This window comes from Coregonus clupeaformis, chromosome 19 (genome assembly GCF_020615455.1).
Source record: "Coregonus clupeaformis isolate EN_2021a chromosome 19, ASM2061545v1, whole genome shotgun sequence".
NCBI classification, from domain to species: Eukaryota; Metazoa; Chordata; class Actinopteri; order Salmoniformes; family Salmonidae; genus Coregonus; species Coregonus clupeaformis.
This window is the reverse complement of record NC_059210.1, coordinates 34,755,630-34,780,389: the sequence shown is the minus strand read 5'-3', so window position 1 is coordinate 34,780,389 and position 24,760 is coordinate 34,755,630. Positions and strand designations below refer to the sequence as shown.

At 46.6% G+C, this 24,760-nt stretch overlaps 1 protein-coding gene across 6 annotated transcripts in view; it reads right to left on the bottom strand.

The window, feature by feature from the left end:
• Positions 1-24,760, bottom strand: part of LOC121532059 (ATP-binding cassette sub-family C member 8-like) — a 168,425-nt gene that overhangs the window by 62,434 nt on the left and 81,231 nt on the right. For all 6 annotated transcript variants that reach the window (XM_045227177.1, XM_045227178.1, XM_045227180.1 and 3 more), the window contains exons 11-13: positions 14,161-14,323; positions 12,580-12,620; positions 9,956-10,101 (exon numbers count right to left, since the gene is read on the bottom strand). In XM_045227177.1, coding sequence (XP_045083112.1) covers positions 9,956-10,101; positions 12,580-12,620; positions 14,161-14,323 — 350 coding nt within the window. The remainder of the gene's footprint in view (positions 1-9,955; positions 10,102-12,579; positions 12,621-14,160; positions 14,324-24,760) is intronic.

Below are 24,760 nucleotides of genomic sequence, written 5' to 3'. Positions count from 1 at the left end.
GTGTGAAAATGATTAGTATAAACTCGTAATACAAACATGACTACACTTGATTACCCATCTAAACAAAATATACACAAATAATATAGGACTCGCTGTACATCTACCGGTAAATGAGGTTCAATCAGCTGTGACATACTCGTACAGTCCAGGTTGTTCAACGAGCATCATTCATTCATTCATTTGGAGAGTTCTTATTGGACCATACATTTTGTGGAACATGACTCAGTAAGCTGCAGCTGTTCTCTCAATCCCTCTTTCTCTCTCACTCCTCTCTGTCTCTTCCCTACCTCTATCTCGCTCTGTTCCTCTCTCGGTTCTCTTATCTGCGCTCTCGCTCTCTCTGTTTTCAAGCTCACCACTCTCCGCTTTCTCGCTCTCTCTGTTTTCAAGCTCACCACTCTCCGCTTTCTCGATCTCTCTGTTTTCAAGCTCACCACTCTCCGCTTTCTCGCTCTCTCTGTTTTCAAGCTCACCACTCTCCGCTTTCTCGCTCTCTCTGTTTTCAAGCTCACCACTCTCCGCTTTCTCGCTCTCTCTGTTTTCAAGCTCACCACTCTCCGCTTTCTCGCTCTCTCTGTTTTCAAGCTCACCACTCTCCGCTTTCTCGCTCTCTCTGTTTTCAAGCTCACCACTCTCCGCTTTCTCGATCTCTCTGTTTTCAAGCTCACCACTCTCCGCTTTCTCGCTCTCTCTGTTTTCAAGCTCACCACTCTCCGCTTTCTCGATCTCTCTGTTTTCAAGCTCACCACTCTCCGCTTTCTCGCTCTCTCTGTTTTCAAGCTCACCACTCTCCGCTTTCTCGATCTCTCTGTTTTCAAGCTCACCACTCTCCGCTTTCTCGCTCTCTCTGTTTTCAAGCTCACCACTCTCCGCTTTCTCGATCTCTCTGTTTTCAAGCTCACCACTCTCCGCTTTCTCGATCTCTCTGTTTTCAAGCTCACCACTCTCCGCTTTCGCTCTCTCTGTTTTCAAGCTCACCACTCTCCGCTTTCGCTCTCTCTGTTTTCAAGCTCACCACTCTCCGCTTTCTCGCTCTCTCTGTTTTCAAGCTCACCACTCTCCGCTTTCTCGCTCTCTCTGTTTTCAAGCTCACCACTCTCCGCTTTCTCGCTCTCTCTGTTTTCAAGCTCACCACTCTCCGCTTTCTCGACTCTCTCTGTTTTCAAGCTCACCACTCTCCGCTTTCTCGATCTCTCTGTTTTCAAGCTCACCACTCTCCGCTTTCTCGCTCTCTCTGTTTTCAAGCTCACCACTCTCCGCTTTCTCGCTCTCTCGGTTTTCAAGCTCACCACTCTCCGCTTTCTCGCTCTCTCTGTTTTCAAGCTCACCACTCTCCGCTTTCTCGATCTCTCTGTTTTCAAGCTCACCACTCTCCGCTTTCTCGATCTCTCTGTTTTCAAGCTCACCACTCTCCGCTTTCTCGCTCTCTCTGTTTTCAAGCTCACCACTCTCCGCTTCTCGCTCTCTCGGTTTTCAAGCTCACCACTCTCCGCTTTCTCGCTCTCTCTGTTTTCAAGCTCACCACTCTCCGCTTTCTCGATCTCTCTGTTTTCAAGCTCACCACTCTCCGCTTTCTCGCTCTCTCTGTTTTCAAGCTCACCACTCTCCGCTTTCTCGCTCTCTCTGTTTTCAAGCTCACCACTCTCCGCTTTCTCGCTCTCTCTGTTTTCAAGCTCACCACTCTCCGCTTTCTCGATCTCACTGTTTTCAAGCTCACCACTCTCCGCTTTCTCGATCTCACTGTTTTCAAGCTCACCACTCTCCGCTTTCTCGCTCTCTCTGTTTTCAAGCTCACCACTCTCCGCTTTCTCGATCTCACTGTTTTCAAGCTCACCACTCTCCGCTTTCTCGATCTCACTGTTTTCAAGCTCACCACTCTCCGCTTTCGCTCTCTCTGTTTTCAAGCTCACCACTCTCCGCTTTTCGCTCTCTCTGTTTTCAAGCTCACCACTCTCCGCTTTCTCGATCTCACTGTTTTCAAGCTCACCACTCTCCGCTTTCTCGATCTCACTGTTTTCAAGCTCACCACTCTCCGCTTTCTCGCTCTCTCTGTTTTCAAGCTCACCACTCTCCGCTTTCTCGATCTCTCTGTTTTCAAGCTCACCACTCTCCGCTTTCTCGATCTCACTGTTTTCAAGCTCACCACTCTCCGCTTTCTCGATCTCTCTGTTTTCAAGCTCACCACTCTCCGCTTTCTCGATCTCTCTGTTTTCAAGCTCACCACTCTCCGCTTCTCGCTCTCTCTGTTTTCAAGCTCACCACTCTCCGCTTTCTCGATCTCTCTGTTTTCAAGCTCACCACTCTCCGCTTTCTCGATCTCTCGGTTTTCAAGCTCACCACTCTCCGCTTTCTCGATCTCTCTGTTTTCAAGCTCACCACTCTCCGCTTTCTCGATCTCTCTGTTTTCAAGCTCACCACTCTCCGCTTTCTCGATCTCTCTGTTTTCAAGCTCACCACTCTCCGCTTTCTCGATCTCTCGGTCTACTCTGTTGGATCTGTCCCGCTACTTTACTTTCTACTACTGTATTCTTACTCCATTTTCTATTAATTTGTGCATCTCTCTCTCTCTCACACACTCACTCACTCACTCTCTTTGTACTCCAGAATGAAACAAATGTCCCACACTCACTGGGACTGACATCCACTAATTGAAGCTTCAAAGCCAAGTCAGAATTGTCAGACTTAACTTCAGCTTCACTCAAATGCCAGGATCCAGGATTTATTTACTTAAATCCTGTTACGCAAGACTCATTTTCTTTCCATTTTTTATTTATTTCATCCTTCATGGCTTCAGAGAATTCTGAATGTATTATTTCAAGTTTCAATGTCACATGCACAAGTACAGTGAAATGCCTTTCTTGGGAACTCAAAACCAAACAATGCAATAATCAATAACAAAGTATTACTAGAAAGAAAGTACATGAGAAATACTAATAAGAAATATGAAATACACAATAAAGTAACTAAGTAAGCATACTATATACAGGACATTTTAAAAAGTCAGTTCCAATACCATATTTGCAATGTGCAGGGATACTGGAGTGATGGAGGTAGATATGTATAGGGATAAGGGGACTTGGCAACAGGATATAAGATAAACAGAGCAGCAGCAGCTTGTATGTGAGTGGGTGAGTGGGTGTGTAGAGTCAGTATAAATGTATGTCCATATTATGTGTGAGTGAGAAGATTATGGAGTGAGTGTTTGTGTGTATGTTGGAGTGACAGTGTGTGTGAGTGTGTAGGGCCCTGTGTGAGTGTGCATAGAGACAAATACTGAAAAAAAGGTCAATAAAGATACAAGGTAAACTTGGTCTGTGTAGCTATTTTGTTAGCTATTTAATCAGTCGTATTGCTTGGGGGTAGAAGCTGTTCGAGAGCCTGTTGGTGTCAGACTTGATGCACCGGTACCTCTTGCCGTGCGGCAGCAGAGAGAATAGTCTATGGCTTGGGTGGTTAGGGTCTTTGACGATTTTCCGGACCTTCTTTTCACACCGCCTTATATTGAGGTCCTGGATGGCAGGGAGCTCGGCCCCAGTGATGTACTGGCTGCCCGCACAACCCTCTATAGCGCCATGCGATTGAGGGCGGTGCTATTGCCATACCAAGCAGTGATGCAGCCAGTCAATAAGCTCTCAGTGGAACGATCTGCTTGGCGTGCTGACACACTGGTGGTTTGTTGTGGCCGAGTATTGGTGCTAAACCGTGTTGTTGGAGTCCGGCATGCTAGCTGGCTGCGGCATCTTATGACTAGGTGCCCTGGACGATTTTCACGGAAGAATACTGTACCTAGTTAGCTAGCTGAATAAACTAAGTTAGTATATTCCTAGAAAACATTGAACCGCTGTAGTTTACAACAATTATAGTTTCTGAGGTGGAAGTTGGGAGAGTTATATTTGGGTGTTGTGGTGAGGGAGGCCCCGCTCTCTCCTTTCCCAGATGTTTAGTTCATTTCATTCCGATCTCCTTTGCATTATTGTAGCCATTTTCTGCAGCCTGTCAACTATGCCTCTGTCTATCCCTGTTCTCTCCTCTCCGCACAGGCTATACAAACGCCTCACACCGCGTGGCTGCTGCTTCTCTAACCTGGTGGTCCCTGCACGCACCACCCACGTGGAGTTCCAGGTCTCAGGCAGCCTCAGAATCCTCATCTCTCCCAAGTGGACATTCTCTATTTTTCCCCTGACCCATCTGTCTATCTCCTCATTTGAATTCCATGCTGTCACAGTCACTAGCCCATTTAAGCTTAATATCCTTGTCATCAATCGCCCTCCAGGTTCCCTTGGAGAGTTCATCAATGAGCTTGATGCCTTGATAAGTTCCTTTCCTGAGGATGGCTCACCCCTCACAGTTCTGGGGGACTTCGACCTCCCTACGTCTACCTTTGACTAATTTCTCTCTGCCTCCTTCTTTCCACTCCTCTCCTCTTTTGACCTCACCCTCTCACCGTCCCCCCCCCTACTCACAAGGCAGGCAATACGCTTGACCTCATCTTTACTAGATGCTGTTCTTCTACTAATCTCACTGCAACTCCCCTCCATGTCTCCGACCACTACTTTGTATCCTTTTCTCTCTCGCTCTCCTCCAACACTACTCACTCTGCCCTACTCAGATGGTAATGCGCCGTCGCAACCTTCGCTCTCTCTCTCCCGCTACTCTCTCCTCTTCCATCCTATCATCTCTTCCCTCTGCTCAATCCTTCTCCCTCCAATCTCCTGATTCTGCCTCCTCAACCCTCCTCTCCTCCCTTTCTGCATCCTTTGACTCTCTATGTCCCCTATCCTCCCGGCCGGCTCGGTCCTCCCCTCCAGCTCCGTGGCTTGATGACTCATTGCGAGCTCACAGAACAGGGCTCCGGGCAGCCGAGCGGAAATGGAGGAAAACTAGACTCCCTGCGGACCTGGCTTCTTTTCACTCCCTCCTCTCTACATTTTCCTCATCTGTTTCTGCTGCTAAGGCCACTTTCTACCACTCTAAATTCCAAGCATCTGCCTCTAACCCTAGGAAGCTCTTTGCCACCTTCTCCTCCCTGCTGAATCCTCCTCCCCCTACCCCCCCTCCTCCCTCTCTGTGGATGACTTCGTCAACCATTTTGAAAAGAAGGTTGACGACATCCGATCCTCGTTTGTTAAGTCAAATGACACTGCTGGTCCTGCTCACACTGCCCTACCCTATGCTTTGACTTCTTTCTCCCCTCTCTCTCCAGATAAAATCTTGCGACTTGTGACGGCCGGCCGCCCAACAACCTGCCCGCTTGACCCTATCCCCTCCTCTCTTCTCCAGACCATCTCCGGTGACCTTCTCCCTTACCTCACCTCGCTGATCAACTCATCCTTGACCGCTGGCTATGTCCCTTCCGTCTTCAAGAGAGCGAGAGTTGCACCCCTTCTCAAAAACCAACACTCGATCCCTCTGATGTCAACAACTACAGACCAGTATCCCTTCTTTCTTTTCTCTCCAAAACTATTGAGTGTGCTGTCTTTAGCCAACTCTCTTGCTATCTCTCTCAGAATGACCTTCTTGATCCAAACCAGTCAGGTTTCAAGACTGGTCATTCAACTGAGACTGCTCTTCTCTGTGTCACGGAGGCTCTCCGCACTGCTAAAGCTAACTCTCTCTCCTCTGCTCTTGTCCTTCTAGACCTGTCTGCTGCCTTTGATACTGTGAACCATCAGATCCTCCTCTCCACCCTCTCCGAGCTGGGCATCTCCGGCGCGGCTCACTCTTGGATTGCGTCCTAACTGACCGGTCGCTCCTACCAAGTGGCGTGGCGAGAAGCTGTCTCCACACCACGTGCTCTCACCACTGGTGTCCCCCAGGGCTCAGTTCTAGGCCCTCTCCTATTCTCGCTATACACCAAGTCACTTGGCTCTGTCATATCCTCACATGGCCTCTCCTATCATTGCTACGCAGACGACACACAACTAATCTTCTCCTTTCCCCCTTCTGATAACCAGGTGGCGAATCGCATCTCTGCATGTCTGGCAGACATATAAGTATGGATGACGGATCACCACCTCAAGCTGAACCCTGGCAAGACGGAGCTGCTCTTCCTCCCGGGGAAGGACTGCCCGTTCCATGATCTCGCCATCACGGTTGACAACTCCGTTGTGTCCTCCTCCCAGAGTGCGAAGAGCCTTGGCGTGACCCTGGACAACACCCTGTCGTTCTCCGCTAACATCAAGGCGGTGACCCGATCCTGTAGGTTCATGCTCTACAACATTCGGAGAGTACGACCCTGCCTTCCACAGGAAGCGGCACAGGTCCTAATCCAGGCACTTGTCATCTCCCGTCTGGATTACTGCAACTCGCTGTTGGCTGGGCTCCCTGCCTGTGCCATTAAACCCCTACAACTCATCCAGAATGCCGCAGCCCGTCTGGTGTTCAACCTTCCCAAGTTCTCTCACGTCACCCCGCTCCTCCGCACACTCCACTGGCTTCCAGTTGAAGCTCGCATCTGCTACAAGACCATGGTGCTTGCCTACGGAGCTGTGAGGGGAACGGCACCTCCGTACCTTCAGGCTCTGATCAGTCCCTACACCCAAACGAGGGCATTGCGTTCATCCTCCTCTGGCCTGCTGGCTCCCCTACCTCTGCTGAAGCACAGTTCCCGCTCAGCCCAGTCAAAACTGTTCGCTGCTCTGGCACCCCAATGGTGGAACAAGCTCCCTCACGACGCCAGGACAGCGGAGTCACTCACCACCTTCCGGAGACATTTGAAACCCCACCTCTTTAAGGAATACCTGGGATAGGATAAAGTAATCTTTCTACGCCCCCCAAAAAAATAAAAAATAAAATACATTGTAAAGTGGTTAACCCACTGGCTATAAGGTGAATGCACCAATTTGTAAGTCGCTCTGGATAAGAGCGTCTGCTAAATGACGTAAATGTAAATGTAAAATGTACCTTTTGAGGATTTGAGGGCCCAGGCCAAACTTTTTCAACCTTCTGAGGGGGAAGAGGCACTGTCGCGCCTTCTTCACGACTGTGCGTGTGTGTTTGGACCATTTCAAGTCTTTAGTGATTTGGACACAGAGGAACTTGAAGCTGTCTACCAGCTCCACTGCCGCCCTGTCGATGTGGATGGGGGCGTGCTCCCCCCCCCCGTTCCCCGTTTCCTGTAGTCCACAATCAGCTACTTGGTCTTGCTGACGTTGAGGGAGAGGTTGTTGCTCCGGCACCACACTGCCAGGTCACTGACCTCCTCCCTGTAGGCTGACTCATCGTCACCGGTGATCAGGCCTACCACCGTCGTGTCGTCAGTGAACTTGATAATGGTGTTGGAGTTGTGTGTGGCCACACAGTCATGGGTGAACAGGGAGTACAGGGGGGGGACTAAGCACACACCCCTGTGGGGCCCCTGTGTTAAGGGTCAGCGTGGTGGAGGTGATGTTGCCTACCCTCACCACCTGGGGTCGGTCCATCAGGAAGTCCAGGATCCAGTTGCAGAGGGAGGTGTTCAGACCCAGAGTCCTACATTTGGTGACGAGCTTGAAGGGGACAATGGTGTTGAACACTGAGCTGTAGTCAATGAACAGCATTCTCACATAGGTATTCCTCTTATCTAGGTGGGTGAGGGCTGTGTGGAGAGCAATTGAGATTGCGTCATCTATGGATCTGTTGGGGCGGTATGCAAATTGGAGTGGGTCTAGGGTGTCTGGGATGGTGGAGTTAATGTGTGCCATAACCAGCCACTCAAAGCACTTCATGATTACAGAAGTGAGTGCTACAGGGCGGTAATCATTGTGGCATGAAGCCTTAGAGTTCTTAGGAACAGGGATGATTGTGGTCATCTTAAAACACGTGGGGATTACAGACAGACAAGGAGAGGTTGAAAATGATGTGAATATGCCTGCCAGCTGTTCTGCGCATGCTCTTAAGAAACCGCCCTGGAATCTTCTGGGTCGGTGACGGCCCTCACACCCGGCTCGATGTTGTTGTTGTCAAAGCGTGCATAAAATGCATTGAGTTCGACTGGTAGAGAGGCATCGTTGTGCAGATAACGGTTCCTTTGTAATCCGCAATAGTCTGTATTGTGCGTGAGGACTTCTCTTGAACCAAAGCCAGTGCAGTAGAGTAGAGCAGGCAGCATATGCTCCAGCTCCACTGCAGAATGGCAGCAAGCAGATGGTACTATCGAAAGCTAGGTCAATACCAGGCTGTTACAGGGATCATTAGGACATCTTGACCATAAACGGAACAATGGACCTAGATTACCCCTAAAATACAGCATCACATCCAACCTGCTGTCACCATAGAGATGAATAAAGATAGGATCACTATGGCTGTAACTCAGTGCAAGTCATTGAGTAAGTGGGATATAAAAGGGAATGTATGGATGACTGTAACATGGTAATGATGCCTCTCTCCTTGACAATACAACACTATACATTTTGATGAGCCCAACTGCTTACATTAGGCCAATATACCATGTCTAAAACACTTACTTACATGTAGATGATGGTAAACAAATGTGAAAGCAGTGGTTAGAATGACAAGATGGGTGATTGCTTCCCAGTGAAAATGTATTTTCAACCAGAAAACGTATTTTGCTCATAGGGTTGTGTGAATGACTGATGATACAGTACAACACTCTGCATCTGATTGGTATGGTCAAACACGCCTACTCTTCCTATACTCGGTACAGAGCGTAGTAATATAGTTGGAACTATATACAGTGGGGAGAACAATATTTGATACACTGCCGATTTTGCAGGTTTTCCTACTTACAAAGCATGTAGAGGTCTGTAATTTTTATCATAGGTACACTTCAACTGTGAGAGATATTTTCTGATGTTTCAAATACTTATGTCATGCAATTAAATGCAAATTAATTACTTAAAAATCATACAATGTGATTTTCTGGATTTTTGTTTTAGATTCCGTCTCTCACAGTTGAAGTGTACCTATGATAAAAATTACAGACCTCTACATGCTTTGTAAGTAGGAAAACCTGCAAAATCGGCAGTGTATCAAATACTTGTTCTCCCCACTGTATGTATATGATGTTCGAAGCAGTCGTTATACTGTTATGTATGATAGGACGGGTAATGGTCTGTGAGGAATAGGGTAGAAGGGTAGCTTTATGACATCACAATTACAGCAGTTAATCTAATCGTCAGTGTAGTAGTCAATGTTACTGACAGAAACGGACAGGTTTTTTAGTGACTGACTTCAACTTAACTTCACCTCAATTAAACTTTATTTTGGTAAATCTGACATGAATTCAGCTTCTCAACTCAACACTAACGGAAAACTACTTTATACAATAATTTTGGGATTTGTTTTGCCATGTAGTCACTGCCAGTTTGGAAACATTTGTTAAGGCTTCTAGAAGTGCAAAGTGATATAAAACACCAAATATTCATTGATATCCTGTAATGTGTAAACACATTACCTAGTAGCCAACCTGCATGCACATGGAATTACAGTAAAATACTGTGAAATACAAACCCTTCCCCTCAATGAATGTCATTCATTCATCCATTCATTCATTACGTTTTTTGGTACCCTTCCCCAGATCTGTGCCTTGACACAATCCTGTCTCAGAGCTCTACTGACAATTCCTTCGACCTCATGGCTTGGTTTTTGCTCTGACATATACTGTCAACTGTGGGACCTTAAATAGACAGGTGTATGCCATTCCAAATCATGTCCAACCAAGTTGTAGAAACATCTCAAGGATGATGAATGGAAACAGGATGCACCTGAGCTCAATTTCGAGTCTCATAGCAAAGGGTCTGAATACTTATGTAAATAATGTATTTATGTTTTTTATATTTAAGATATTTGCAAACATTTATAAAAACCTATTAAAAAATAAATAAATTACATCCATTTTAGAATTAGGCTGTAACATAATAAAATGTGGAAAAGGTCAAGGGGTCTGAATACTTTCCAAAGGCACTGTACCTACTATTAGCTGCCTGTAAGTGTGTGTCCATGATACACAGCTCACCTGACCACAGCCTTGACTGTGGATCGCACCACGCTGGAGAGCAGGAAGAGAGGAGTGACCAGGATGTGAAACAGGGATAAGGACGCAAAGGCCACAGCAGGGGACAGGTCAGCCTCCTCAGAGATGTGCACATGGACCACAAACGTCTACAGGAAGATGACGACAGGAGAGAAAAATATTAATCTCACTCCAGTAACCAGCAAAGATACTGTGAGTGAAGTCTGAATCCTGACTCAAGATGCAAGTGAGCAACTCAAACGTTTACATAAATCATGCATTAATGTCAATGGGAGATATGCTATAGTCTGAGCTGTGCTCGCATCCGATACAGGACCCTGAATTAATAAATATCCTTCAGAAAGACACATTACTGATTAATTTAAATAGTTTTGCCTTTCAGTCAGTTTGTGGCAAACTTGAGCATTTCCACTTTGGGGATAAGCAATGAGAGATATATAAGTCTCTCTCTCTCATATATATATACATACAGTTGAAGTCGGAGGTTTACATACACCTTAGCCAAATACATTTAAACTCAGTTTTTCACAATTCCTGACATTTAATCCTAGTAAAAATTCCCTGTCTTAGGTCAGTTAGGATTACCACTTCATTTTAAGAATGTGAAATGTCAGAATAATAGTAGAGAGAATGATTTATTTCACATTCCCAGTGGGTTAGAAGTTTACATACACTCAATTGGTATTTGGTAGCATTGCCTTTAAATTGTTTCACTTGGGTCACACGTTTCGGGTAGCCTTTCACAAGCATCCCACAATAAATTGGGTGAATTTTGGCCCATTCCTCCTGACAGAGCTGGTGTAACTGAGTCAGGTTTGTAGGCCTCCTTGCTCACACACACTTTTTCAGTTCTGCCCACACATTTTCTATAGGATTTAGGTCAGGGTTTTGTGACGGCCACTCCAATACCTTGAATTTGTTGTCCTTAAGCCATTTTGCCACAACTTTGGAAGTATGCTTTGGGTCATTGTCCATTTGGAAGACCCATTTGCAACCAAGCTTTAACTTCCTGACTGATGTCTTGAGATGTTGCTTCAATATATCCACATAATTGTCCTTCCTCATGATGCCATCTATTTTGTGAAGTGCACCAGTCCCTCCTGCAGCAAAGCACCCCCACAGCATGATGCTGCCACCCCGTGCTTCACAGTTGGGATGTTGTTCTTCGGCTTGCAAGCATTCCCCCTTTTTCCTCCAAACATAACGATGGTCATTATGGCCAAACAGTTCTATTTTTGTTTCATCAGACCAGAGGACATTTCTCCAAAAAGTATGATCTTTCTCCCCATGTGCAGTTGCAAACCGTAGTCTGGCTTTTTTATGGAGGTTTTGGAGCAGTGGCTTCTTCCTTGCTGAGAGGCCTTTCAGGTTATGTCGATATAGGACTTGTTTTACTGTGGATATAGATACTTTTGTACCTGTTTCCTCCAGCATCTTCACAAGGTCCTTTGCTGTTGTTCTGGGATTGATTTGCACTTTTCGCACCAAAGTACGTTAATCTCTAGGAGACAGAACGCGTCTCCTTCCTGAGCGGTATGATGGCTGCGTGGTCCCATAGTGTTTATACTTGCGTACTATTGTTTGTACAGAAGAACGTGGTACCTTCAGGCATTCGGAAATTGCTCACAAGGATGAACCAGACTTGTGGAGGTCTACAATTTCTTCTTGGCTGATTTCTTTTGATTTTCCCATGATGTCAAGCAAAGAGGCACTGAGTTTGAAGGTAGGCCTTGAAATACATCCACAGGTACACCTCCAATTGACTCAAATTATGTCAATTAGCCTATCAGAAGCTTCTAAAGCCATGACATCATTTTCTGGAATTTTCCAAGCTGTTTAAAGGCACAGTCAACTTAGTGTATGTAAACGTCTGACCCACTGGAATTGTGATACAGTGAATTATAAGTGAAGTAATCTGTCTGTAAACAATTGTTGGAAAAATTACTTGCGTCATGCACAAAGTAGATGTCCTAACCGACTTGCTAAAACTATAGTTTGTTAACAATAAATGTGTGGAGTGGTTGAAAAACGAATTTTAATGACTCCAACCTAAGTGTATGTAAACTTCCGACTTCAACTGTGTATATATATATTTTGATTTCTTTAACACTTTTTTGGTTACTAAATGATTCCATATGTGTTATTTCATAGTTTTGATGTCTTCACTATTATTCTACAATGTAGAAAATAGTAAAAATAAAGAAAAATGAGTAGGTGTGTCCAAACTTTTGACTGGTACTGTATATATAACTGGGATTTACAGTGGCCATGCCACAAACCTCCAGTGTGTCCCTGTGAAATGTCACTGGCCATCCTTTAGAGAGCCGTAACATGTCAGACTGACTGTGATACCACTCTAGCCGGACTGGTCTGGCCTGTGCCATTCACTGGGGAAAAGGGATTGTGTTCTTTGTAAAAGCCCATCCACTGAGAACAATCCACAGACCAGAATGCAGCTTATTTTTAGGGGTGAAATGGTGGTTAGAACATGCTGTTCTATGGCGAACAATGTGAGGGAGGACAGATATTGGGGTAGTCTGTAGACAGTATTATGCATGGCACCTATGAGATATGAATAGCCATTTATGAGTGGAATGAATACTCACGGTCAGGACAGCTGCGATAGGGATGGCTGCATTCATGAATACTGAGAAAGATGAGACACAGACATCATTAGATACATGACAATATGGTTCAGATACTGTACAGACAGTTTGTTCCAGAGCGCGAGAATACTTAACACGCAGTGTCTTTCTCCAGGAACTCAGCTCAACTGAACGGCTTGAAGTGGTTTTTGTCTATGACTAAGCTAGGGCATCAGCACTGAGACAGGCAAGGTTTTTATAGTTTTGTGTTTTTTGCCTCATGCAGCGCGACACATCTCCTTCGCATAGAGTTGTCAGGCTATTGACTGTGGCCCGTGGAATGTTGTCCCACTCCTCTTCAATGGCTGTGTGAAGTTGCTGGATATTGGTGGGGAATGGAACACGCTGTCGTACACGTCGATCCAGAGCATCCCAAACATGCTTCATGGGTGACATGGCTGGTGAGTGTGCAGGCCATGGAAGATAGTGATACACAAGCTAGGCCTATTTGAAACATTGCCATCTCCTGCCAGATTCAGAAGCTTGAAAACCCCATTAGAAAAAAGTGAGAAAACCCCATTCGATTTCTGCCCAGATGATAAAAAAGTAAAACTGAACACGTTTTTATTTTATTTTATTGTAGATTGTTTTGGAGTCAAATATAATAGTTTCAGTATTTAAAACGGGTTTCTTAATTTTATTCTTTCAGTTTACTAAATTGTTTTCATGATTCGTTTCAGTTTACTATAATAACCTTGAGAGGCGCACACACACACACAAACAGGGTCTGACCTACAAACAAACACACACACACACACACACACACACACACACACACACACACACACACACACAGGGTCTGACCTAAAAACAGCTGTCTCTCTGCTCCATGTCTTATCAGATAGTCCTTCCAGGATTTTGCAGAGTTTTTTGTGTTATCTGTGGGCAAAAATGCTTTCAGCAATTCTGACATTTTGCATGGCAAATTGCGCAGATTTCTCTCAAATTTTACACCAAAATTCACTGATGGGGGAAGCATTTGTTGACGTGTCTTGATTGAACCATTTTATGCAGTATAAGTGCAGTGATTGGTTAAAATTGAGAGCCCTCCTTTTGTAGTGTGGTGATCATACAGTTTAATGCGGAAATATTGCAGAGATATGACTGTTTTGTGCGGTGATTGGTCAAAATTGCAAGCCCTCGCATAATATGCAGGTAATTGTTGATTTTGAAAAAATATTTGCGATTACAGAATCGCAAAATCCTGGAGGAACTAGGCAAGATGATTTACAAGGCTAAGAATGCAACATATATTTTATTACATTTAAAAATAACTTACTAGATATGGATGTATAGAGGGAGGTAAGGTAACCTACTAGATATGGATGTGTAGAGGGAGGTAAGGTAACCTACTAGATATGGATGTATAGAGGGAGGTAAGGTAAAACCTACTAGATATGGATGTGTAGAGGGAGGTAAGGTAACCTACTAGATATGGATGTATAGAGGGAGGTAAGGTAACCTACTAGATATGGATGTATAGAGGGAGGTAAGGTAAAACCTACTAGATATGGATGTGTAGAGGGAGGTAAGGTAACCTACTAGATATGGATGTATAGAGGGCGAAGGCCTCCAGGCTGGTGAGCTCCTTGGCCCTGGTCTCCTCCACACTGTGACAAAAGATGTGTTCCCAGGCGTACAGCTTCAGCAGCTTGATGCCCCGCAGCAGCTCATTAGTCTTCTTCAACCGCTCGCTGGAGTACTCCTTTAGGATGATACACACACATCTGAATGACTGGAGTACTCCTTTAGGATGATACACACACATCTGAATGACTGGAGTACTCCTTTAGGATGATACACACACATCTGAATGACTGGAGTACTCCTTTAGGATGATACACACACATCTGAATGACTGGAGTACTCCTTTAGGATGATACACACACATCTGAATGACTGGAGTACTCCTTTAGGATGATACACACACATCTGAATGACTGGAGTACTCCTTTAGGATGATACACACACATCTGAATGACTGGAGTACTCCTTTAGGACGATACACACACATCTGAATGACTGGAGTACTCCTTTTAGGGACGATACACACACATCTGAATGACTGGAGTACTCCTTTAGGACGATACACACACATCTGAATGACTGAGTACTCCTTTAGAGACGATACACACACATCTGAATGACTGGAGTACTCCTTTAGGATGATACACACACATCTGAATGACTGGAGTACTCCTTTAGGACGATACACACACATCTGAATGACTGGAGTACTCCTTTAGGACGATACACACACATCTGAATGACTGGAGTACTCCTTTAGGACGATACACACACATCTGAATGACTGGAGTACTCCTTTAGGACGATACACACACATCTGAATGACTGGAGTACTCCTTTAGGATGATACACACACATCTGAATGACTGGAGTACTCCTTTAGGATGATACACACACATCTGAATGACTGGAGTACTCCTTTAGGATGATACACACACATCTGAATGACTGGAGTACTCCTTTAGGATGATACACACACATCTGAATGACTGGAGTACTCCTTTAGGATGATACACACATCTGAATGACTGGAGTACTCCTTTAGTATGATACACACACATCTGAATGACTGGAGTACTCCTTTAGGATGATACACACACATCTGAATGACTGGAGTACTCCTTTAGTATGATACACACACATCTGAATGACTGGAGTACTCCTTTAGGATGATACACACAAACATCTGAATGACTGGAGAATTTCTATACCAAAATACACACAAACATCTGCTTCCACATCTGCATTGCTTGCTGTTTTAGGCTGGGTTTCTGTATAAGCACTTTGTGACATCTGCTGATATAAAAAGGACTTTATAAATAAATGTGATTGATTGATTGAATGACTGTGTCACGCCCTGGCTCTGGGGACTCTTGTATGTTGAGCCAGGGTGTTAATTTCTTTGTGTAGTGTCTATGTTTCGTTTCCTATGTTCTGTTCTAGGTTATGTGTTTCTATGTTGGCTGGGGTGGTTCTCAATCAGAGGCAACGAGAAACAGCTGTTGCTTGTTGTCTCTGATTGGGAACCATACTTAGGCAGCCTTTTGTGCACTTGTGATTCGTGGGATCTTGTTCCGTGTAGGTTTGTGTATGACCGAGGACTTCACGTTTCGTTTTGTTGTTTTGTTATTTGTATCGTGTTGCTAAGTACACTATTAAAGAGATGTACGCATATCACGCTGTGCCTTGGTCCACTCATTATGACGATCGTGACAGACTGGAGCGCTCTTGTACAGTATCATAACACAGAAAAACATAGAGTAGTCCTATACCGTAGTACACACAAGAATATCAGAACAGAATAATTGTCATGAAAGATACAGTACTTAATCTCAGACTGTCACGAGTTACAAAGCCAGAACCCAGAAGCAGACCAGGACAAGGTAAGTTGAAACGAAGGTGAGTGTTTATTTACAAATTCAAGAGTGATGCTGAATAATCCAGGGAACAGAGCGGGCGGCGTTGATTAGTTGTTGGGGGTGCAGTGGTTGATCCAATCATGGCTCGGCAGCCGCCGACCATCAGGCAGAGGTTGGATGAAGGTTCCGGACGAGTGACTGCAGATGGAACAAAACGGAGGTAAGTAAACAATAAACCAACAAGGTGCAAAACAACAAAACTAACGCTAGAAGCTCTAAGACTGATACTCTGGTAAACCTACTGTTCATGGCTAACGATCCGGCAGGGAATGGATGTTAGGCCAGAGCCTAAGAAGGGTGATGATCAGGACCAGGTGTGCAGATTGCTGATGGGATGCAGGTGCGGAAATCAAGAGAGCTCCCCGAGCGTTCCAGAACCCTCGGGAAACTGGAGATCACGAGCAGAAAAACTAGTCCCCAGACAGGACCCGACTCAGACTGCCGGGATCGTTACAGTACCCCCTCCGACGCAAACGCCACCGGGCGGACTCCCGGAGCGCCAGGATGGAGGCGGTAGAAGTCACGGATGAGGTCAGCATCTAGGATCTGTCGCCGCGGAATCCAACTCCTCTCTTCAGGACCATACCCCTCCCAGTCCACGAGATACTGGAAACCCCGGCCCCGCCGTCTGGAATCCATGATGCGTCGCACCGTGTAGGGCAGGACCACCTCCGATCATCCGAGGAGGAGGAGGAGGAGGCGGAGGAGGCAACAGAGGACTGAGGAAAACAGGCTTGAGGCAGGAGACATGAAAGGTGGGATGGACTCTGAGCGTCCTCGGGAGTTTGAGTCGAACTGCCACCGGATTGATCACCTTCTCCACCACAAACGGACCAATGAACTTCGGTAACAACTTCCTAGACTCAGTCCGTAAAGGAAGATCCCCGTGGCCAACCAGACCCTATCTCCGATGGTATAGGTGGGAGCGGGGATCCGGCGACGATTCGCCTGGAGCTGATACCGGTCCGAAACTCTAAGGAGTGCCTTTCTGGCCCGATGCCAGGTCCGGTGGCAACGACGAATATGGGCCTGAACAGAAGGCACTGAGAGCTCCTTCTCCTGAGAAGGGAACAAGGGAGGTTGTTAGCCATACAGGCACTGGAAGGGAGACATCCCAGTGGCAGATGTAGGGAGAGTATTGTGGGCATACTCAACCCAAGGCAACTGAGAGACCCAGGAGGTGGGGTTGGAAGAGGCCAGGCAGCGTAGCGTGATTCCATCTTCTGGTTGGCTCTCTCCGCCTGACCATTAGATTGGGGATGAAAACCAGATGTGAGACTGACTGTAGCTCCAATGGCCAAACAGAAGGACTTCCAGACAGCAGAGGTAAACTGAGGGCCACGGTCGGAAACGATATCACTGGGCAAACCGTGGACCCTGAAAACCTCCCTAACCAGGATCTCGGACGTCTCCGAGGCAGAGGGAAGCTTGGCAATTGGCACAAAGTGGGCGAACTTGCTGAATCTGTCCACGATAGTCAGAACGACCGTGTTCCCCTCAGAAGCGGGCAACCCAGTGACAAAGTCCAGGGCCAGATGCGACCATGGTCGCCGGGGAATAGGAAGGGGGTGAAGTAGTCCAGAGCTGGGCCGATTGGTACTCTTATTCTGCGCACACACTGGACAGGCAGCAACATAACCCCGAGTATCCTCGGCCATGGCAGGCCACCAAAAACGTCTGCGAAGAAACGCCATCGTCCGAGCCACGCCAGGGTGACAAGCCATCTTGCTGGCGTGGGACCATTTGAGGACCGCAGGACGAACCGACTCAGGCACAAACAACCGACCGGGTGGACCGTTACCGGGACCGGGCTGCGTCCGAAGGGCCGCCATCACCTCCTCCTCAATCTTCCACCTAACAGCTCCCACGACGCAGTTCCGGGGAAGAATTGTCTCGGTCTTGGACCCACTCTCCTCCGTCTTGGAGAACATCCGAGACAAGGCGTCCGCCTTGCCGTTCTTAGATCCAGGTCGGAACGTCAGGGAAAAATTGAATCGTCCGAAAAACAACGACCACCTGGCCTGGACGGGAGTTGAGACGTCTAGCCGATTGCACGTAAGCAAGATTCTTGTGGTCAGTCCAGACAACAAACGGTTGCTCCGCCCCTCCAACCAGTGGCGCCACTCCTCCAAGGCAAGTTTCACCGCGAGAAGCTCCCGGTTACCCACATCGTAATTCCTCTCCGCAGGCGAAAGGCGACGAGAGTAGTAGGCGCAGGGATGGAGTTTACTGTCCGTGGAGCATCGCTGCGACAGGATGGCGCCAACTCCCACATCAGACGCGGTCCACTTCAACGACGAACTGACGGGCCGTGTCCGGTTGAGAGAGAATCGGTGCGTTGGTGAATCGCCTCTTCAAATCCAGAAACGCTCGATCCGCCTCCGGATTCCACTTGAAGCTCCTGATACTGGAAGTCAAGGCAGTTAACGGAGCGGCCACACGGCTGTAATCCCGGATGAATCTGCGGTAGAAATTGCAAACCCCAAAAATCTCTGGAGCTGCAATCTCGTACCGGGCTGGGCCCATTCCAGAACCGCTCTAACCTTCTCCTGGTCCATCCTAATCTCTCCCCTGGAGATGATGTACCCGAGAAAGGATGTCGTGTGGGCGTGAAACTCGCACTTCTCGGCCTTCACGAACAGGCGATTCTCCAACAATCGCTGCAGAACCTGCCGGACATGCTGGACGTGGTCGGAAGGTTCCTTCGAGAAGATCAGAATGTCATCCAGATAAACAAACACAAAGAGACCGATCATATCTCTCAGGACGTCGTTTCACCATACTCTGGAATACCGCTGGAGCATTGGTCAATCCAAACGGCATCACCTGATACTCGGTGACCCATCGGTGTATTGAAACCCGTCAACCACTCGTCTCCCTCTCTGATCCGGACCATGTGATACGCATTGCGTAGGTCTAGCTTGGTGAACACCGTAGCACCCTGTAAGGAGTCGAAGGCAGAACTCATCAAGGGCAGGGGATACTTGTTCTTGACCGTGATGTCATTCAACCCCCGATAATCAATACACGGTCGAAGAGAGCCATCCTTCTTACCCACAAAGAAGAATCCTGCCCCCAGGGGTGATGACGAGGGACGAACGAGACCAGCAGCTAGGGACTCCTTGATGTAGGTCTCCAAAGCCTCACGTTCAGGGCGGGAGATACTGTATAACCTTCCCTTGGGGTAGACAGCCCCAGGGAACAGGTTGATGGCACAATCATAAGGTCGGTGGGGAGGGGAGTGACAGAGCCTTCTGCTTACTGAACACTTCCCCCAAATCGTGATATGTCTCGGGAACCAGGGACAAATCTGGGGGGTTTAGCCTCAATCACCTGACTGGGAACCGAATGGGGACAGGCAGTCTTGAGACAGTTAGCATGACAATCAAGGCTCCAACTCGTTACCTTGCCCGTCACCCAATCGAACGTGGGATTGTGTTCCTTCAGCCAGGGGTATCCAAGGACCAGAGGAACATGGGAAGACGGCAGAATGAAGAATGAAATCATCTCCGAATGATTCCCCGACAACAGCATCTTAACCGGTTCAGTCCTCATCGTGATACGTGCCAGACTACTGCCGTTCAGAGTGGTCGCCTCAATGGCTTCCGGCAATTGCTCCTTGGAAAGCCCCAGCTGTTCCACCAACTCGGCATCAAGAAAGCTTCCATCGGCACCTGAATCGATAAAAGCGTTAATCGCTAAGCTCTGATTCCTGTTCACAAGGGTAGCCGGGAAACGGGGTCTGACAGAGGTATTGAGAGGTCGAAACTGGCTCGCTAAAAGTCCTCCCAACTTTAGCGAGCCGCGCAGTTTGACGACCGCCGGGAACAGGTGGCGAGGTAATGTCCCGAACCACCACAGTAGAGGCAACAGTTAGTCCTACGTCTGAGTTGGCGTTCCTCCTTGGTTAACCCGTGCCGCCCTACTTGCATTGGTTCCGAATCGGGAGACAGGACCTCTCCACTAATCCTGTGTGGTGGACGATGATCGACGTATTCTGGTCCAATCCCCGACCCGACTGGAACCTGAGAAGCTGATCGATTGGACGGACCCCATTGCTTCTCCCTCCTTCGCTCTCGGACTCGATTATCCACCCGAATAGACAAGGCTACCAAGCTGTCCAGGTCACTAGGCTCCGGATAGGAGATCAACTCATCCTTGAGCTGCTCCGACAGACCCTGGTAAAAGGCCGCTTGCAAAGACTCCTCATTCCACCCACTCTCCACAGCCAACGTCTTGAACTCGATCACGAAGTCGGCCACGCTGCGAGTTCCTTGGTGAAGCGAAAACAGGCGCCTAGCTGCGTCCCTCCCTCGGACGGAATGGTCGAAAAGCTTCCTCATCTCGGCCGTGAACCCCTGGTATGAAGCCATGCAGGGGTCTTGTCGTTCCCAAACGGCTGAAGCCCACTCCAGCGCTCGACCACGCAGCAACTCAATCACAAAGGCTATCCTAGCCTTGTCTGTGGCATAAGAGTAGGGCTGTAGATCGAACACTAACCCACACTGCATAAGGAAAGAACGGCATCTTCCCAGCTCCCCCTCATATTTATCCGGCGTCGGAACCTTGGGCTCACGGAAGGACACCGCTCCAGACGCGGCAGGCGAGATGGGTGAAACCGGTAGTGGATCCTCCACCGGAAACTTGCGCTGGTTCTGGACCTCCGTCAGACCGGTAGAAAGGTTCCGAACTGCCACCGCGATCTCCTGTAGCTCCGTGCTATGATGGCCCAACATCTTCTCCTGATGGGTAATGGCATGGCGAACAGAGTCCAGGTCCGCTGGGTTCATTACTGGCCGGATCGTTCTGTCACGAGTTACAAAGCCAGAACCCAGAAGCAGACCAGGACAAGGTAAGTTGAAACGAAGGTGAGTGTTTATTTACAAATTCAAGAGTGATGCTGAATAATCCAGGGAACAGAGCGGGCGGCGTTGATTAGTTGTTGGGGGTGCAGTGGTTGATCCAATCATGGCTCGGCAGCCGCCGACCATCAGGCAGAGGTTGGATGAAGGTTCCGGACGAGTGACTGCAGATGGAACAAAACGGAGGTAAGTAAACAATAAACCAACAAGGTGCAAAACAACAAAACTAACGCTAGAAGCTCTAAGACTGATACTCTGGTAAACCTACTGTTCATGGCTAACGATCCGGCAGGGAATGGATGTTAGGCCAGAGCCTAAGAAGGGTGATGATCAGGACCAGGTGTGCAGATTGCTGATGGGATGCAGGTGCGGAAATCAAGAGAGCTCCCCGGAGCGTTCCAGAACCCTCGGGAAACTGGAGATCACGAGCAGAAAAACTAGTCCCCAGACAGGACCCGACTCAGACTGCCGGGATCGTTACACAGACAATTAAGCTAGTGGTATACACACTTATGTATTACAGTAGCATGGTATTATAGAAATGAACAGTGTATTTAGAGAGAGAGAGGCAGACGAAGCAGGAAGACATGTTACGTGATTAATGAAGAGATTATGGTTGAAAAATACTATTGTTTCTTACCAATCCACTTGGTTATTATCAGTAAGATAACAACGGTTATCCAATATCTGAGGGTGTGTGTGTTTACTATAAAAGGATCACGCACCTTAATTCAGCAGTCTCATGACATCTACTCTCTAATCTCTCCCACCAGGAAGATAAAATCAAAACATACCCAGACTGTTTGCCAAGATGGCAGTGCAGTCGGTCTCCTTGGAACAGTGATAGGTCAGAGCCCACACAGAACACTGTTTGTCTAACTGCTAACTGCTTATTGAAGGGTCCTACTGTAGCTCAGTTGGTAGAGTATGGGGCTTCCAACGCCCGATAGTGTGTTCAATTCCCGGGACCACCGTATGTAAAATGTATGCAGGCATGACCAGAGACGGGCAAAAGATACATCAAAATGTATCTTGTTACACCTACAAGATAGTCTAAAGACCAATGTGTCCAATTTAAATACTTTTGCAGAGTACTACAACTAGATAAAATATTATTATTGGCCTTGTTTTGGGGACGGAGCTCATTAGAATAATACCCAGCATGCTTTGCAAGTGTTCATTTTTACATTGACATTTTGGTCATTTAGCAGACACTCTTATCACACCATTGTGCAGTCAGACTTCTGATACCAATGCAGGGTGAAAGGGTGCCACAAAATTGTGAACCGCTATTGTGTACAAATTACAGGTCTCAAAAAAAAAACGTTACAAAATACATTTGATTGTAGTTCAGGCCAGGGTAACCCTTTACATTAAGTTTCCCCTATTACTATGTAATTACACAGTAATAACTGTAGTAACAACATAGTAGTTACACAGGTATTACTATGTAAATGCGTGGTAATAAGGTTTTAGCGCTATCAGTTATTACACAATTGGAACAAGGAATGTGTAATTACACATCCACTTGCTTAGCCTGGTTGCCAGTCTCTGCCAAAGAGTGGAACGGTAGAGACTGGTACCCAGAATACCACTTGCTGAGGATTTTTTTTGGGGGGGAAATGCTAGCTAGCTTTACCACCCTGTGTTAGTATGTTTTACTAACTAGTTAGTATGTTTTAATAATAATTATTGCTTTAAGTCTGAAATGGAGAATTTAATTTGAATAGTTTGAATATGAATATTTGTAAAATCTATTAAAGAAAAGTCAAACTGAGAAGAACGTTCTCCTGTCTCCTTATTTCTCCTGGTTAGCCTATTGTCTGCAAGGGTTGTTATATTGTAAGTACAAAGTCATTAAAAATGTCACTTCACTTTACATTAAGTTGCTTGCTCCAGGGTAAGTACATTGTAAATACAGTAGATACAGTAGTAGAATATACCTTGTAATAAAATTGTAATTACAAAGTTGGTTGTTAAAGATTGTTATAAAGGGTTATACCTAATGTTCTCCTGTCTCCTAATTTCTCCTGGTTAGCCTATTGTCTGCAAAGGTTATTACATTGCAACTACATCGTAATTACAAAGATTATACCCTCACGTTACATTAAGTTGCTTGCTCCTGGGTAGGTACATGATAATGGCGCAGTGGTCTAAGGCACTGCATCGCAGTGCTAGCTGTGCCACTAGAGATCCTGGTTCGAATCCAGGCTCTGTCGCAGCCGGCCGCGACCGGGAGACTCATGGGCGGCGCACAATTGGCCCAGCGTCGTCCAGGGTAGGGGAGGGAATGGCCGGCAGATATGTAGCTCAGTTGGTAGAGCATGGCGTTTGCAACGCCAGGGTTGTGGGTTCGATTCCCACGGGGGGCTAGTATGAAAAAATTAATAAATAAATAATGTATGCTCTGGATAAGAGCGTCTGCTAAATGACGTAAATGTAAATGTAAATGTAATTACAAGTATATCCTATGTAACGCCATTGTTTTTACATTATACTTGATTCAGTATAGCCTTTGAGCCAGGTCATAATATAGAAATAAACACATTGAAAATGACCAGTAGTTAATGACAAGGGTGTGCCTTGTTACAATTGTTGTAACCTGGTCTTAGCCTATTTAACCCTGGTATTACATGTGGATTCGATGGTAGTGGCACCTTGTAGTTACATGTAACAAGGTCAGATTTTGGATTGTGTTAATAACATCAGTGGCGATTTTGGCATGTAAATCTTGGTGGGGCAAAACAAAAATAATGTGGGATGCATGCCAGCAAAGCCACTACACAACACTAAACAATACATTCAATGCACTATAACGGTGACAAACGGTGCCCACAAACTGTTAGGGCCTATAATGCTGTCCCAACAGCAGTCCCAACAGCAGTCCCAACACCTTACCACTGCTACACCTGGCTATCAGCGGAGCCTTGACTGTCTGCAAAACAGTTCATTCAGCCTCATTTACTGCCTTTAAAAAAAACAAAGCTGATATGGCTGACTTGCTTAAACAAATGTGGTTTCTACTGACAATTGAGATGTACAAACTATGGCATAAGGGGATGACAAGTGGATAAGAGGCAATCTGTAATTTCAATTAAGACATTAATGAGCGAGCACGGACGTAGTCAATATAACTATTTGTTCAGCACTTTTGAAATGTACAGCGACAGAATTCAGAACATGGGCCGTTCTTATAATGTTCTCCCTGTACACCAAGTAAGATAAATAAAGGGGGCATATTACATTTACATTTTAGCAGACGCTCTTATCCAGAGCGACTTACAGGTAGTGAGTGCATACATAAATGCCATGCTCTACCAACTGAGCTACATCCCTGCCGGCCATTCCCTCCCATACCCTGGACGACGCTGGGCCAATTGTGCGCCGACCCATGGGTCTCCCAGTCGCGGCCGGCTACGACAGAGCCTGGATTCGAACCAGGATCTCTAGTGGCACAGCTAGCACTGCGATGCAGTGCCTTAGACCACTGCGCCACTCGGGAGACTTATAAGCAGACAATGAAAGCTCTTACAATATTCGATGATTACATTTCTCTAAAACAGGTTATAGGCTACATGTGCACCACAAAGTCAGAACAGTAGGCGAAATTAAGAGGGGAAAATAGACCAATTTATTAGGGTGAGGCACATGGGCTACTAACAGCTTACTACACAACATACACTTAGTATTACTTTCTTAGCTACAGTATACATATCTCCCTGGCATATTACATCATTTATGCAGCAGCATACAATACATTTTTGGACTCACGTTGTTGTGCTGTGCTCACTTGAACAGGAAGGTGGCGCGGAGGTCTTTCGTGGGCAAATTTTG